Source organism: Dermochelys coriacea, chromosome 6 (genome assembly GCF_009764565.3).
Source record: "Dermochelys coriacea isolate rDerCor1 chromosome 6, rDerCor1.pri.v4, whole genome shotgun sequence".
In the NCBI taxonomy this organism is placed as follows: Eukaryota; Metazoa; Chordata; order Testudines; family Dermochelyidae; genus Dermochelys; species Dermochelys coriacea.
In genome coordinates this window covers 9,529,962-9,545,138 of record NC_050073.1, presented here as the reverse complement: position 1 = coordinate 9,545,138, position 15,177 = coordinate 9,529,962, and the positions used below count along the sequence as shown (strand labels likewise).

The following is a 15,177-nucleotide window of genomic DNA, read 5'->3' as shown; positions in this document are numbered from 1 at the left end:
TTTGTACGTTCTTTGTAACTGTAACAGAGTTGGCTGCCTCCCACACACATCCTCAGGGCCAGGGATAATTCTGTGACACCCTGTCTCAGTTTCCCTTGTTCCTGGGCTCCCCAAACTTCACACACAGGCTTCCTTCTGTGCAAACATCCCTCCTTAGGGTCTGGGTTTATTAATAGTTGAGTTATAAACAAAACTCAAAGTCTCAATATAAAGTCCACACCATCTGCCTCAGTTCCCTGCTTTACACCAGCCACTCCCAGCCCTACTTGGCTGGAATCTTATTGTCCTGATCTCTTAAACTCTTCTGTAGCCATCTGCTCTCTACAACCTGCTGGAGTCTAACTCTCTACAGCTCCCTCTGCCACAGCTACCCTCCGGCTCTTTATAGAGACCAGCTGCCCTCTCTCAGGTCCCATGGCAAGGCTGCTAATGAGGCACAGATGTGCTGGATCTGTTCCCTCTTAAAGGGACCCCATCCACCCTGTGATAATAAACAAACAAGACTGCATTAAATAAATGCTTAATTCCATCATCAATTTCTCCTCCTAATTAGAACAACCCACCAGACCCCAAATTTTTGCCTATTCACCCAGGCTGAAAGGGGAAACTCTCACTCTTGAAAAATACAGCAAACAGCTTAAGGTAAGTTTTCTATAAAATGTTTTCCGGCAGAATTCACATCCTTGGTGTGGCCAGCTCTGGTGATTTTACCACAAGGCTCGTGATATTTGATCTTCTTAAACACCTACCTCCTGGAATTATGAGAGTCTCAGATTTAATTTAAGGGGGAAAAAAGTGAATTCTCAGCTTTCGTGGTTGTAGAAAAAAGCTGCAAAATGTGAAACCAAAAGGCTCCAAACCCAGCATATCCATAAAGGAATCTAATATAAGTTTGGTTGTTTTTACTCTTGATTGAAAACAATCCCAAGAGTTCTTGGGGCCTGATTCACAATTTATGAATGTTTGGAGCTGGCATTAGCTCACCCTGTTCATAGACTGCTGACATACTACAGCATTATGAAAAAACCTAATTAGAGCCGAGCAGCAGCTCTGCCACCATAGGCAAGAATTGCTTTCTGTTTCAAGTTCTTCTAAGTGCTCTAAAATCCACCTGTTAATTGGATTGCCTTGAAACTTCATGTTCCTCCAGAGAATGTGGGGTAGGGTGAGTGCCCAATTTGGGGTGATTTGACTAACAGGTCCCTGAAATACATCTCCCTGCAAAAAAGAGCTTTTCTTAAGATTGACAAATTCTTCCAATGTTTTTTTTCCCCTAGACCTGGATCAAACCACAGCTCGGATTGTGGCCCAAATGATCTCATTCTCCCAGCATTTACTCCAGCCATTGTGCCATGCACACCTCCTATGGAGGAAGCTAAAGTGACAATGGTATTTGAGAAAGAATTTCGCTCTCCAGCTATCAGAGTAGCAGCCGTGTTAGTCTGTATCCGCAAAAAGAAAAGGAGTACTTGTGGCACCTTAGAGACTAACAAATTTATTTGAGCATAAGCTTTCGGATGAAGTGAGCTGTAGCTCACGAAAGCTTATGCTCAAATAAATTTGTTAGTCTCCAAGGTGCCACAAGTGGTCTCCAGCTAGGCACTGATGCTCATGCATCAAATGGATTACACTGTGCATGTTATCTACCTAAATTGATATCTTTTTTGGATGAGATTACAAGTTTGGTTGATAAAGGGAATAGTGTTTGTTCGCAATGGTCCCTTCTGGCTGGAGTCTACGAACTTTAAAAATTCACATTGTTTGAAATAATCCTTTAAAGGTCATAACACATTCCAGGATTTATATGGGTCCTGCCTCCACCCCACAGAGACGCTCCGTATCAACCCAGAATAACACAAACATCTGCAGTCTTTATACAATGTACGCCATGGTATCTATCACGCACATGCACTTCTCATATCTCTTTTCACAATCACAACATGGTGGTGCTCTTCAGCTTAGTCCCCAGATCTCATATGGCCATCAGATCACACCGCTGTCAAGGCACTCCAGCTAATGCCACCACCATTCAATACACCTCCACCTCACAGCGACAGCAGCTGATGTGCTTGCTGATAACGCCCAGGGGCTATTGCCAGCCCCCAGGGGGCAGACTTAAAGTTGGGTTAGCGTGGACCTTACCTCCGCATTTCCTGGTTTCCAGAGGTTTGAGTTTTGCTAAACTGTTCTGGAAGGTGTAACAGGGCGAATTTGTCACCATAGCATCTGCTCATGCCACAATGCAACTTGAAAAGAGTTCTGCTCTAGCACAGTCTGTTGTCCATCATTAGTGGTCTGCAGCTTTCATGGCCCAGCCCTCTGGACAGGTCACCTTCCAGTTCAGTCCCCTTCCAGAGGTAGCAAAAAAGGCCAAACAGAAAACCCAGAGTCTACTGGACTCTGTGTCAAGCTCTCAGCCCCCATCTGGGACTGATCAGTCTCTGTCTTTTAGCCCTGAAACTTGTATCTCCCCTCTTGCTGGGGGGTCAGGAGAGGAACCCAGGCCCACCCTTGCCTCTGGGTTCCAGTCCAGGGCCCCTGTGTTAGGCAGCCATGGACAGCACCATGCAATAACCCCACCACTTCCCTGGGCTGCTCCTACCTTCTCCCTGGTTGTCAGCATCTCTCACAGGCTGCAGGCTCCACTGCTCCTGCTCTGGAGCTGTCTCCTCACACAGCTTCTTCCCAGACAGCTGCTGAGGAGCATCCTCAAATCCACCCCCAGCCTCTTCAGGCAGTTATTAGCTCTCTCCTTAGATCAAAGCCCTTGCTGCTAGAGCTGGGTTCTCACTGAGGCCAAGTGCAAGCCCTCAGCCAGCTTCTCCTCCAGCTGGCCCTTCCATCCGCCCTTTCCCCTTCAGGCTTGCAAGGTCCAGCACAGCACACCACCCCTCCCCTGCTGTATAAGGGAAGAGGCAGCATACATATTGGTCCCCTTCCCAAAGCTCATCCCAATTGACCTGGGAGAGAGGGGTGCCATGCCCCACCCACTCTGCAAAGCTCCTAGTCCTGGGCCCTTAAAGAAACAGTAACAAGATTTCCTCCCAAACATGACTTATAACCCAGACCACTTTCCGTCTACCAATATCTCCTACTCCCAAGGTCCTTGAACTTATCACACCTCTCATAGAAACACAGGGGTGGAAGAGACCTTGAGAAGTCATCAAGTCCAGCCCCCAGTAGTGAGGGAGGACCAAGTAAATCTAGATCATTCCTGACAGATGTTTGCATCCCATGAGAAAGAGTGGCTGGACCACTGTCCTTAAGGGTACATTCCCCAGCAACCTTAACTCATGAGTCTACATAGATAGACAGGTGCTAATCCTTGTAAATTACACTTCCAGTTCATATTCTCTTTGCTTTTCTTGGTTGTACCAAGCAGCTGCCCAGAAAGCAGCTATTTTGTGTGTGATCATGAGCCACATGGAAGCGCATGATCCAAATGATAAATGAGACTGTTTATAAAAAGCTTTTGAGGAATGTCGTTGTTGTGTTTTCTGCTGGCAGGCCCTGTGGTTTGAAGTCAACAAGCAGAAGGTGGTGATGGAGGAGCTGTCTGCTGGTCTCTGCTGACAGTGAAGGGAGCTGACTGAGTGAGCCAGCACCTCATTTGCATGTCAGCTGTGGATAATTTGAGGACATTGGGGTGTAATCTGGCTCTGTTTTGCATTGGGAGCCAATATTTTAGAGATTACTTTATCAGGAACCACCTGGGCATGACCTGGTCGCTGACTAGGTTCAAGGGTCACCCTAACAGAAACTAGGGTTTGCTGAGGTTGGGTAAGAAGCATAGCCTATCAGGCTTGGAAGGGATTTTATGTAGGTTGGTTCTGTGCTTCAAGGAGTATCAAGCCCAATTTTTGCCCCCAGATCCCTAAATGGCCCCCTCAAGTATTGAACTCAAACTACTGAGCTATTCTTCCACTCTGGGAGAGACCTAGGAAAGCTACAAACCTAGTGATGAGAGAAATTGCATGTGCCTAGCTTGCTGTTGTGATTATCTGTTTGTGAGGTGGGTTCCTTATGCCACTGATTCTCTTATATTTGAAGAGGTGACATTCATAGGGGCCTGCTGGGGGCAAGTGGCAGACAGAGTCCAGCAGTAGTACCGGTTACCTGGTCAGCAGGGGCCAGAAAAGCAATAGGTGAGCCCCCGTGCAGGACAACAGCAGACCAAGAGCAGTTGTATGGACTATGGTAGAGCAGAGGAGTTTATGACAGCTGTCATGCCAGCCTGAAGACTCTAGTAAGGCCTTCCTATCCCAGCTGCTGCACTCATTATGGAAGGACAGGTGGGAGCGCCCTAGAGCTGCCTAAGGAATGGGGACTGTGATTTTTCCTGGCACTTCTGGAGCTGCAGACTGTGAGTGGGGAATTTGGGGACCCATGAACTGGGGTGGGGTCATGGAGCTGGAAAACCTGCATCAGTCATTCGGGGACTGTGATTCATGCTCCCTGAGGTAACAGGTGGTAGAAAGTGTTAAATTGCAAAGTTTGTCCAAGTTCACCCTGTCCTGCCCTTTTTCTTCCTCCAGTAAAGTTCTTCTGCTTAAACCTCTGTTGAACGTGCATGCAAGTGGGTATAGATTTGCCTATCAAAGGTGCTCTGAGTGGATCTGGGTTCCTAGATTACTGGGTGGAGGCTAGAACCAAAATTAAGCAAGTTGTAGAGAATCCCCTAGATCAGGGGGTGGGCAAACTTTTTGGCCCAAGGGCCACAGCGGGGTGTGAAACTGTATAGAGGGCCAGACAGGGAAGGCTGTGCCTCCCCAAACAGCCTGGACCCCTCCCACTTCCTGCCCCCCTCAGAACTTCCCACTCCTCCAACCCACCCTGCTCCTTGTCCCCTAACCCCCCCCGGGATCCCACCCCCCATCCAACCGCCCCCGGTTTCCCATACTCTGACTGCCCCAGAACCTCCGCCCCATCCAATCACACCCTGCTCTCTGTCCCCTGACTGCCCCCCCGGGACCCCTTGCCCCTTATCCAACTCCCTGGCCCCCTTACCATGCCACTCAGAGCAGCATGTCTGGCTACCGCACTGCCCAGCCAGAGCCAGACACACTGCCCAGCAGGGGAGGGGCCGGGGGCTAGCCTCCCCAGGCCAGGAGCTCAGGGGCCAGGCAGGACGGTCTGGCCCATGGGCTGTAGGTTGCCCACCTCTGCTCTAGATAGAAGGACCCAGCTCCTATTGTTGCCAATGCTGTTGGGAGCAAGTTACATGCTTACATCACTGCAGCTGCTAATGAGGCGCCCAAATTGAGGCGATCACAATTCTGGGACACCTGTGAAAAATGATTCTTCTGTGACATCACCAGGCCTTAACATGGTCACAAATAAACCCTGTGAATGAAGACCAGAACTTGAACCCCTGCTTGCGCAATGAATCAGGATAAGGGCCCTGCACATGGCATGAGGAACTCCTGGGGGAATGTGAGGCTGTCAAGGGTACACAGGTTCAGTGCTCTGGAATTACTTGGAAAGAAGTAGAGACAGACCCTCTTGTAGGGTGACACCCCTGAGGGCACACTCTCACCAGGGCAAGTCTCCTCAGCTTCAGCACCTCCTGGGAGCATTCGGCACCCCTGGTCCCTGTCATGAGCTCCCTGCAGTGAGTCCACCTAGATGGGACACCTGGGGAAGCCTTACACACCCCCACTTTGCAGTCAGCAGTGACTCCCAGCCAGTGTGGAAAACAGAAGGGTTTATTAGACATCAGGAACACAGCATAGAACAGTGCTTGTTAGCACAGAAGGGTAGAAAGATTCAGCCAAGTCCACCTCGGGGAAGCCCTGAGCCCTGGGCTGTCCCCCTGAGTCCCACACCAGGAGGCTGACTTGCTTCCAGCAGCCAACCCTCAGTCATCCCCAGTTGCTCCTCCTCTGCCCTTTGTCTCTTTCCCGGCAAACCAGTCATCTGGCCACCACCTCTGGCTTTGTTCTCGAACTCCTCCACCTAGCTCTTGCAGAGGATGGGCCCTAATCATCTGTTGCCAGGATACAGAGTGTCCGGCTGTTGTACGGGCCCAGCAGCTAGACGGCAGTCATACCTGCCTGCTAGGGGTCTCTGCAAAGATCACACACCCTTGTCCCGCCACCTAGATACTTGTTCAATACGCAGGGGAAACAGGCATCCACGCTGTTAATACAAAACATTAAGAAAATTCCCACTTTCTCACAGAGGTCTATTGTGTTTTCTATCTGAGGATTGAGGCTGGGTCTGCCCCATCTACACTAGAAGCTAAACATGTCTGACCCCAGATGAGAGGAGACTGGCAACTGTAGTGAGCTGCGAGTCATTTCCCTAATGTGCACAGGGGGCAGATAGGCACCTGCATCTTGAACTGTGCTCTTATAGCCCCTCAGGGGTCAGCAAGATGTTCTGGTTTGGCAGATGCCCCTTGTCCAGGAACTCCCAGATTGCACAGCATCCCATACTGCATTCACACACATCCCTCAGTGTCATGGGAATCTGCCTGGTGATGGGCAGAGCCATCAGGGAAATGCAAAGGTTAAAGCTAGACTCTCATACTTAAATCAGTCTCCCCACCCCCCCTACTGGGTTATCTGCCAGGCCGAAGCCTGCTCTGGAGGCAGTGCAGTGTAGGAGCTGACCCCCCCCCATAGGTATGCTCCCCTAATGCATCCCAAGGCATTTTGGGTGCCCACCATGATGAAGGCATAGGACCTTCTCCCATCTCTGCTGGCAGCTCAAATATTTCCACCACCCATTCAGAGGGAGCCGGAGCAGTAAAGGCACAGAGAGGGGCCCTGTAGTGAGGCGGGCAGCTGCCCCATTCCTAGAGAAGAGGGCTTAAAAGCAGCCCTGGAGAGGGCTGCAGCTGGGAAAAGCTAGGCTGATTGGGAAGCAGCCACAGCTGGAGCCAGCTCAATCAGGGCCAAGCTTACCCTGATAAAAGGGCTGTGGGCCAAGAGCTGTGGAAGTCTCTCTCTAGCTCTGGAGAGAGAAGGGCTAGCTGCCTGAGAGGAGGGTACCTGAACTAGAGCAGTGCTGGGGAATAGGGCTGGGGAGCTCCAGCCTGGCAACTCCCCAGGCTGAAGGCCTTGTTGAAGGCCTACAGAGGTACTGGGGCTGCAGACATACATCCTGGGAATAGGCAGAGGCAACAAGTCCTAACCCCTTGCTAATGATGAGTGGCCATTGCAGACTGCAGTCTATCCCAGTGAGAGGGGGCTAGATGAAGATGGGCAGTAGCCATTGAGGCATGGTGGGTTTAGAGGGTTGGGGGCTCCCCTGGGAGGGGAAACCCAGATCATAGGGGTACTGCTGGGGCAGAACCCTGAGGTAAAGGGCACCGGGGTCCAGGAGAGACCCAGGGCCAGTGTCAGGTGAGACACTGGCCTGCAGAGGGCTCTCAATATGCTGGAAAAGAGCTAATTCCCAGATGACCAGCCGGAGGCGCCGTGCCGGTGAGTCTTCACTTTGCTACAGGCCCCCTAATTCTGTCTATCCTCCTTACCCTATAGCACAAGGGTTGGTGGACGTTTGCCCTCAGGCTCTGCTCTGGCAGAGGCCCTGTGTTCCGATTTGCCCTGTGTGCTGAACCTCTTCCATATGCCAGAGTCCCACATCCAGGCAATGAGGCGCCCAGTAGCTTCCATGGGGTGGCTCTGGTGGGGTGTAGGGTGAGGCCTCCGGGGCCATGTTCTGTGAGCTGGGCATGGTGGGCAGATGGCAAGAAGCGGTCCCCATGCCTGGCACAGATGGGCCCTCCACCCAGATGCAGTCAGGAATGAGCGGGCACTGGGTAGCCGGGGCTGGTGCCCTCAGCAGCAGCTGCAATGCCAATCAGACCTGCCCCACCCCCTCTCTGGGAGAAGCAGGATGGGCTGAGAGTGGATGCGGGGAGAGCGGACCCATCCACAGAACGAGGGAAAGGGACGGTGGCTGGATGGAGAGGGTGAGATGTGGGAGGGGAATCCCCATCCCAACCCCTCCTGCTCTGGCTCAGGAAGGTGCCTCCTTACCCTCCTCCCCCCCACACACACACATGGAGGGGTGGGGGAGGTGAACTCTGCGGATGTAACTCTGGGGCTGCACTGGCTAAGGACAGCAACTGTGAGTGGGGCACGTCAAAGGGACTTTTGGGTTGCGGGACTGTCAATGAGCATGACAGGCAAATCATAGATTGTGCATCCAGTACTATTATTTTTGCCCCACAATCCAGGCTGGGCTCTGCTGGGGACATTGTGCTCAGTTCAGTTACCAAGAAACCTCCACTGTGGGATATTGGTCTCTCCCTGTCATCCTCTCACACACACACTTGTTAGCAGAGAGTAGGTGACTCAGACATGGCCAGTGATGTGTTTCACGGATCATTCCAGCCCCTCCCGAGCCTCATAGAATCATAGAGCTATAGAGGGAGAAGGGAACATGAGGGTCATCTAGTCTAACTCTCTGCCAAGGGATTTGGCCTGAAACAGCCAGCTCCTAATGAGTGGGAGTGAAAAATATCCAGAGATAGTGCCCATGAGGTTTGCTAGGGTCAGAGAGAGCCATGGAGAAAGGTTGATGGGTGTGGACCAGCTTGGACACAGAGAGAGAGAGAGAGAGAGAGAATTAAATACAGAGGGAAAGATGCATAGACAGAGAAGGAAGAAAGAGAAATGGAAGGGGCTGTTACCATGTCTGGGCAGAGAATTTGTTGTTACTGGGTCTCTCACAGGAATCAATTCTGAGATAATACAATAGAATCCCACAGTAGAGCTGTTAAAGAAGAAAGTTGGGGGTTTTTTTCCCCCTGGATGATTTGGACAAATAAAAAATTGTTTCTGAATACATTTTTTCTATGGAAAGATTCAAGTTCTGAGTGAAAAATTAAAAACCAAAATATTTCAATTCTGAAATGTCATTATTGTTGCTCATGGGAGATGTAGTTCAAGTGCTTCTAATTCCCATTTTCCTCTACAGACTAGGCCCCCAGGTCAGACTACATCTCCCATGATGCACCACAGCCTTCCCTCTTGGTGAGAGATGGCAGTTCATTACGGTAGTCACATGGACACAGTGCATAGTGGGAGATTTAGTTTAGGAGGATAGCCTGGCCCATAGAGAATGGGAGCATGAGGTAACACCAATTACAACTCCCATGAGGCACCACAGAGGATAAAAATATTGTTGTTTATGCTTAAAATATTTCCATCTGTGGTGGTTAGTTGTCTAACAAAAAATAAAAAAATACAAGGAAATTGGACATTTTTTGCAAAAAATTTGATTGATACAAAAACCTAATTTCTCAACAACAAAGAATATAGATTGGAAATTTTTGACCCTCCCCTACCTCCCATATTTCTCTACACCATAAACGCAGCTTTCTACAACATCTAACTCATGCAATTTAATTTTTGGCAAGTCATTTCCTTTACGTTTATGAGAGCAGGAGCAATGTTCAAAGCCCTGTTGCTACCTGATGTTATTTAACCACCCAGTGCTCACAAGACCTCCTGACGCTGTGATCTCTGTGTCCCATTGTGCAGGGTGGGCAAGACATTTCTCTGCCTACACTTGGCAGGTGCTGGGTGTCAGATACTCCACAGGGACTGGCAGGGACATTCTTCACGTCTGGATAACAGATTATTACTTGGAAAACTTTCCCAAGAAGATCCAATCTGGAGAATTGCAGTTAGTGACTGTGAAGTGGATCCGGCCCAGCCTGGCTCCTGTAAACACTCAGTTCAGGCCCCAGGGAGGAAAGAAGGTAAGGATCTGTTGGATGGATTCAATGCTCTTTGCCACCATTAATTAGACAGACACGATTGCTCTCTCTCTCTCTCTCTCTCTCCCACTATCCACTTCCCCCAGCCCCACCCCATCCCCAGTGCTTTCCTTGTCCCTACATGGCCAACATCCTGTCCAGTTTCTGTTTCTCTGTCCTTGTCTGTCTGTCTGTCTGTCCAGCTCAGCCCCTGTGTTTAATTCTGTCTCTGTCACTTGCTGTCAGTCCAAGATGCTCCCCACCCATCAGTCTTTCTCCAGGTCTCTCTCTGTCCCTAGCATACCCCATGGCCATTATCTCTCTCAATATTTCTAACTCCCACTCATTGGGATCTGGCTTTTCCCAGCCAGGGGGTTGGGGAGGGGCTGGAATGATCGGTGAAACACAGCGCTGGGGATGTCTGAGTCACTGACCCACCTCTGTCTGCTCTCTGCTAACAGGTGTGTGTGAGAGAGGGAGAGACCGGCATCCTGTAGCAGAGGTTTCATGATGGCCAAGTTGAGCACAGTATTCCTTCCCCCAACATTGTTTGGCCTAGGTTATGAAGTAGAATATAACGAGACTGGATGCCCACTGGCTGATGCACCACCAGGCACCATCTACGGCATCACTGGGCTCATCTGCCTGTTCCGGCTGGTGGGGAACGGGATCGTGCTCTGGTTCCTCGGCTTCCACATTAAGAGGAACCCCTTCACCATCTACATCCTCAACCTGGCTGTTGGGACCTCCAACACCTGCTTCCTCCTCTGCTCGAGTACTTATCTCATAACTTATGTGGTGGAATATCCATTTTGTGTGAATGTTGTTTTTATTTTCATAATGTTGCTATTTAGCATGCTGGCTCTGACGTACAGCACCAGCCTGTACCTCCTGAAGGCCATCAGCACTGAGAGGTGTCTCTCTGTCTTCTACCCCATCTGGCACCGATGCCACCTGCCAAAACACTTGTCTGCCCTTGTGTCTGCCCTGCTCTGGGCTCTCTCCATGCTGGTGTCCTGTCCAGTGGGTGTTTTTTGTATTGTTCTTTTAGATGAAAACTGTCAAATCCTTCCTCCCGTCTTTGTTCTGAATGTCCTGATATTCACTCCCGTCATGGTTCTGTCCAGTTTGACCCTGTTCATCAAGGTCCAACATAGCTCACAGCAACGTCAGCCAGGAAAGCTCTATGCTGTTATCCTGCTCACCGTCTTCTTCTTCCTCCTCTTCACTGTCCCTCAGAGTGTTCAGATCTTTCTCTCTTATCATAACATATACAATCTCAGCGAGATATTTCACATGCTGGCCTCTGCAAGCAGCAGCACCAACCCATTTATTTACTTTCTAGTCAGGAGCTATGGGAAGTGGCAATTCTATGGCTCTATCAAGGTCTCACTCCAGAGGGTTTTTGAAGAGAGAGATTCCAGAGAAGATGGAGAGGCCACCAGTGCAGAGCCAGTGGAGATGGTCACTTAAATCCATACAGTACCCAGCCTGGGAGACCCTGTTCTGAGGAAGGAAGTTTCCCTAGATCCCAGAATCAAAGAACTCAGAATGGGAAAGGACTTGGTAGGTCACTTGCTAATTCTTCCCCATGCCCACCCACAGCAGAGTCCTTCCCTAGAGGAGACCCCCTAGGCTTCTGTGCAGTTGTAAAGAACAACAATAGGTAACATGGAGCCCAACCTGCTCCCAGTGGAATCAATTTAGAAAGTCCTATTGACTTGAATGGGATCAGGGTCCATTATGGTCAGATTTGCTTTGTTCTAAAAATGCCTGACACGTAATTTCAGTTTTGGTGGCAAGTTTCCCGTGGTGTCACCTGGTGAGTGTTATCTCTTCTGTAAAGAATTAGTGTTGGGGACATCTCACAGCCTCCCCACTTTCCCTGTAAATATGCTGAGTAAAAATTCAATGGCCTGGAGAAATTGTGGTGGGGAATAATAGTAATAGGACTGTCCCCATGTAACTCATTCCCCAGCCAGCTCCCTGCGCAGACACACTCCCATGGAAGGCAGGGGATCGTTCCATGCAGCTCTGATCTCCCGCTGATCCCAGCTGATATTTGAATCGTTCACCTTTATTCCAATGGAAATAATACAAATTAACTATCTACTAATCAAATTCAAACTCCTCTACTAATATTGCCAGGCACCAGGGTTCCAAAATGACCAGGCTAACTGCCAGGTATTACTCTCTAACTCCTCTTCTACTATATTCACCCTGGCCTTGGTGATTTGGGGAATGTGAGACAATCTGGGGAATTGAGTTACAGGTTATGAATTTGTTGTGAGATGAACTCTCTGCATGTATCCATATCTGGCTGCAAACATCATTTTGATTCTACAGCTGTTTTATTGCCTTACTGCTGCCTCTATACCTCCATCTTGGACTAAATTCCAAGGGCTGGTGCACCGCCCAGGGATACTACTGAAGTTGTCTAACTTTGATGGTCGTCCATTCAAATGGAATCCCCCTGGAAACAGAGATGGCTGCTGCCCAGGGCACACCCATGTTTCAAGTGTGACTTCCATGGGGAGGTCACTAAGCAATAGATCACCTGGTGAGGGACTCTGAGCACCAGGGTTTCACCTGGCAAAAGAGATGGGAGGTTGTAAAAGAGAGGGTTTGTCAGTGGCCATTTTAGAGATGGGGGCACTGACTGCAGGAGAGAGAGAGAGACAGAGAGATTGATTGCCTGGTTCAGAAGATGAGCTATGTGCAGGATTGGGGACCCAGGACCCCCTAAGGGACTCTGATCTTCACCCAAAGCATACACCAGCATGGTAAGGAAAGCGAGGCAGGGAAATGTGCCTATATTTCTTATTGCTTTGTCTAGCTATGAATATTTCTTGCACTAGCTACTGTAAAGAGTGATTGCTTTGAAACCCTTTTGCAAAGCCCATGTGTCTGTTTGTTTCACTATCATGACCCCCTTGAGGTGAACTGTAAACCCAGAGTGCTCACAAGTTTAGCAGTCTGGGAAAGGGTGTGTCTAAGCTACTGGGGAGTCTAGGGCGGGGTCAGCTCTGCTGCTGGGGGCGAGGACTGCTGGGCCGTCTGGTCCCATTTCTGTGAACGGCTAACAGAAAGCAAGCCTGGGCCCAGGAAACGTGCCAGACAGGCCAAGGGGAGGGAAATGCTGCAGTCTGCTCAGACTGAGGGACGCTTGAGAGCACAAGGGGCCCGGGGGGTGGGACCCAAACCCAGCAGCCGGCTGAGCGTCCAGCCAGGGGAGCTTTGCCAGGGCTGGGCGGGGCAACGTGAATAAACTCTGTGTCACAGTCACTTTGCTCGGCCTGTGGCTGCTCCTTGTCTCTTGCCTGAATGGGAGCCTTTTGCAAAGGCCCCAATGTCCAGAAGGACCAGACCAAACAGGTTTTTATTCCTGGGGGTGCTCGTGGCATTTCCAGAAAGGTTCTTCTCTTCCTCCCAAAAGAACTGAAAACAAAAATTTCAGCAGCGTCAAAACGTTTGGACATTTTCCAATGAAAGAGTTTTGACATTTCATTTTGAAGCGACATTTCCTAAGCGAAACATTGATTGGAAATGAAAGGCCATTTCAAAATGACATGCGAAAAGCTGCCTTTGATGTGACTGGATTGGCTTTTTGATGCATCACTTCAGCAAGAGATTCAAAAAAATCTTCAGTTTGGGTTAGAAAAAAACTGATTTTCTTTTCCCTGGTTTCTCGGTTTGACCACACAGAGCGGCTACATGGATGCTCTTACAGCAGCGTAGCTGCGTTGGCACAGCTGTGCCCCTGTAAGCTCTCCACTCGAGACATAGCCTAAGGATGTAGAGAAATTGTATGAGGTCCAACCACACTGTCTGAGGATCAGCAGGCACTTCTGCTATTACAGGCTATGTCAGAATCATAGAATATCAGGGTTGGAAGGGACCTCAGGAGGTCATCTAGTCCAACCCCCTGCTCAAAACAGGACCAATCCCCAACTAAATCATCCTAGCCAGGGCTTGGTCAAGCCTGACCTTAAAAACCTCTAAGGAAGGAGATTCCACCACCTCCCTAGGTAATCCATTCCAGTGCTTCCCCACCCTCCTAGTGAAAAAGGTTTTCCTAATATCCACCCTATACCTCCCCCACTGCAACTTGAGAGCATTATCCTTGTTCTGTCATCTGCTACCACTGAGAACAGTCTAGATCCATCCTCTTTGGAACCCTCCTTCAGGTAGTTGAAAGCAGCGATCAAATCCACCCCATCTCATTCTTCTCTTCTGTAGACTAAACAATCCCAGTTCCCTCAGCCCCTCCTCATAAGTCATGTGCTCCAGCCCCTTAATCATTTTTGTTGCCCTCCGCTGGATGCTTTCCAATTTTTCCACATCCTTCTTGTAGTGTGGGGCCCAAACCTGGACACACCAGGTGGCCTCACCAATGCCGACTTTCTGAGGATGGAGTGACATTCAGCTTCAATGAGACACATCTGGAGCCCGCTTGACACAGAGAGTGACAGCCTCACACTAATACTGTTTCCTGCTGCAAAACAAAATCAGCCCCTGAAAACAGCAGTAAAAGGTTTGCCAGATTTTCTAAACATTGTCACTCACACAAGGAGCTGCTGGTGCTCAAACCCACAACCGTCCATGTGTAAAGCAGCTGTGATAACCATTGCATTGCATATCCATTTCAGCAAAAATGGGTCAGCTATTTCTGAGCATGAGATCAGGGGAAAATACATTCGTTTGCTCATGTTAAAAGGGTTCCTAACTCTGTTTTGTCACAAGCCTCTAGCACCCTCATGCTTTGGAGCAGAGACTTGAAATGTTGCCAGAGGGTAGGAGGGGGGATTGCTCTGGTGTCAGGGATGTTCCTTTTAGCGTTTCCATAAAAAATCACCCACATTTAGCCAGGTTATGAATATTTTAAAAATCTCAATTTGCAAATGCTCCATCCCCTCCTAACTCCTACATGTAACCAGATGGCACGTGCACCCACCCTACAAAGTGACTGAGCATGCTCCAACCTGGCACTGGTAGGGACCAAACAGGACTTTCCCTGCAATTGTTCCTCCCAGCTGCTGCACTGCTGGGAACCAGAACTGAGAGCAGGGAAACTGTCTCACTTGCGTTCACAGTGCTCCCAACAGCATGTAGACAGTGTGGAACAGGATGAAGGCGCCAAACTCAAACATAGGGAAAACAGGAGCTAGACCTAGGAGGTGTAGGAGAGGGGAGTACACTGGGACAGGGAGCCTGGAGGCAGGGAGATTGGGACTGAGTGGGCAATGAGAACAAGACAGGGTGCTGGGGGGAAATAACAAGGACTAGGAGGCAGGTGGGGCAGAATAATAAGACCAGAGGAGGAGCTCATGTTGGGGGAGACTGGAATTGATGGGAAAAGGAGAATGGTACAAAGAGCCTGGGAGAGTGAGAAGCTGGTGGGGACATTAGGACATGAGCAAGGCAGAGAGGGCAGAGGCAGGAGAGTCTGCGCCCACTAGAGC

General features: G+C 49.7%; 1 protein-coding gene across 3 annotated transcripts; it reads left to right on the top strand.

Annotated features, from left to right (window-relative positions):
- The first annotated feature begins 491 nt into the window (after nt 1-491).
- On the top strand, nt 492-13,658 carry LOC119857483 (proto-oncogene Mas-like). Of its 3 annotated transcripts, XM_038406499.2 has the most exons (4): nt 492-642; nt 3,508-3,593; nt 9,498-9,718; nt 10,177-13,658. In XM_038406499.2, the coding sequence occupies exon 4, from the start codon at nt 10,223-10,225 to the stop codon at nt 11,186-11,188; it is 966 nt and encodes a 321-aa protein (XP_038262427.1). In that variant the 5' UTR covers nt 492-642; nt 3,508-3,593; nt 9,498-9,718; nt 10,177-10,222; the 3' UTR covers nt 11,189-13,658. The 3 variants fall into 3 exon arrangements, with proteins under 3 accessions (XP_038262427.1, XP_038262430.1, XP_043372820.1); XM_038406502.2 differs by lacking the exon at nt 3,508-3,593; XM_043516885.1 differs by lacking the exons at nt 3,508-3,593; nt 9,498-9,718.
- The last annotated feature ends 1,519 nt before the right edge of the window (nt 13,659-15,177 follow it).

Coding starts and splice junctions, on each gene's coding strand:
- LOC119857483 (XM_043516885.1), top strand. CDS start 10,223: ATGATGGCCAAGTTGAGCACAGTATTCCTTCCCCCAACATTGTTTGGC.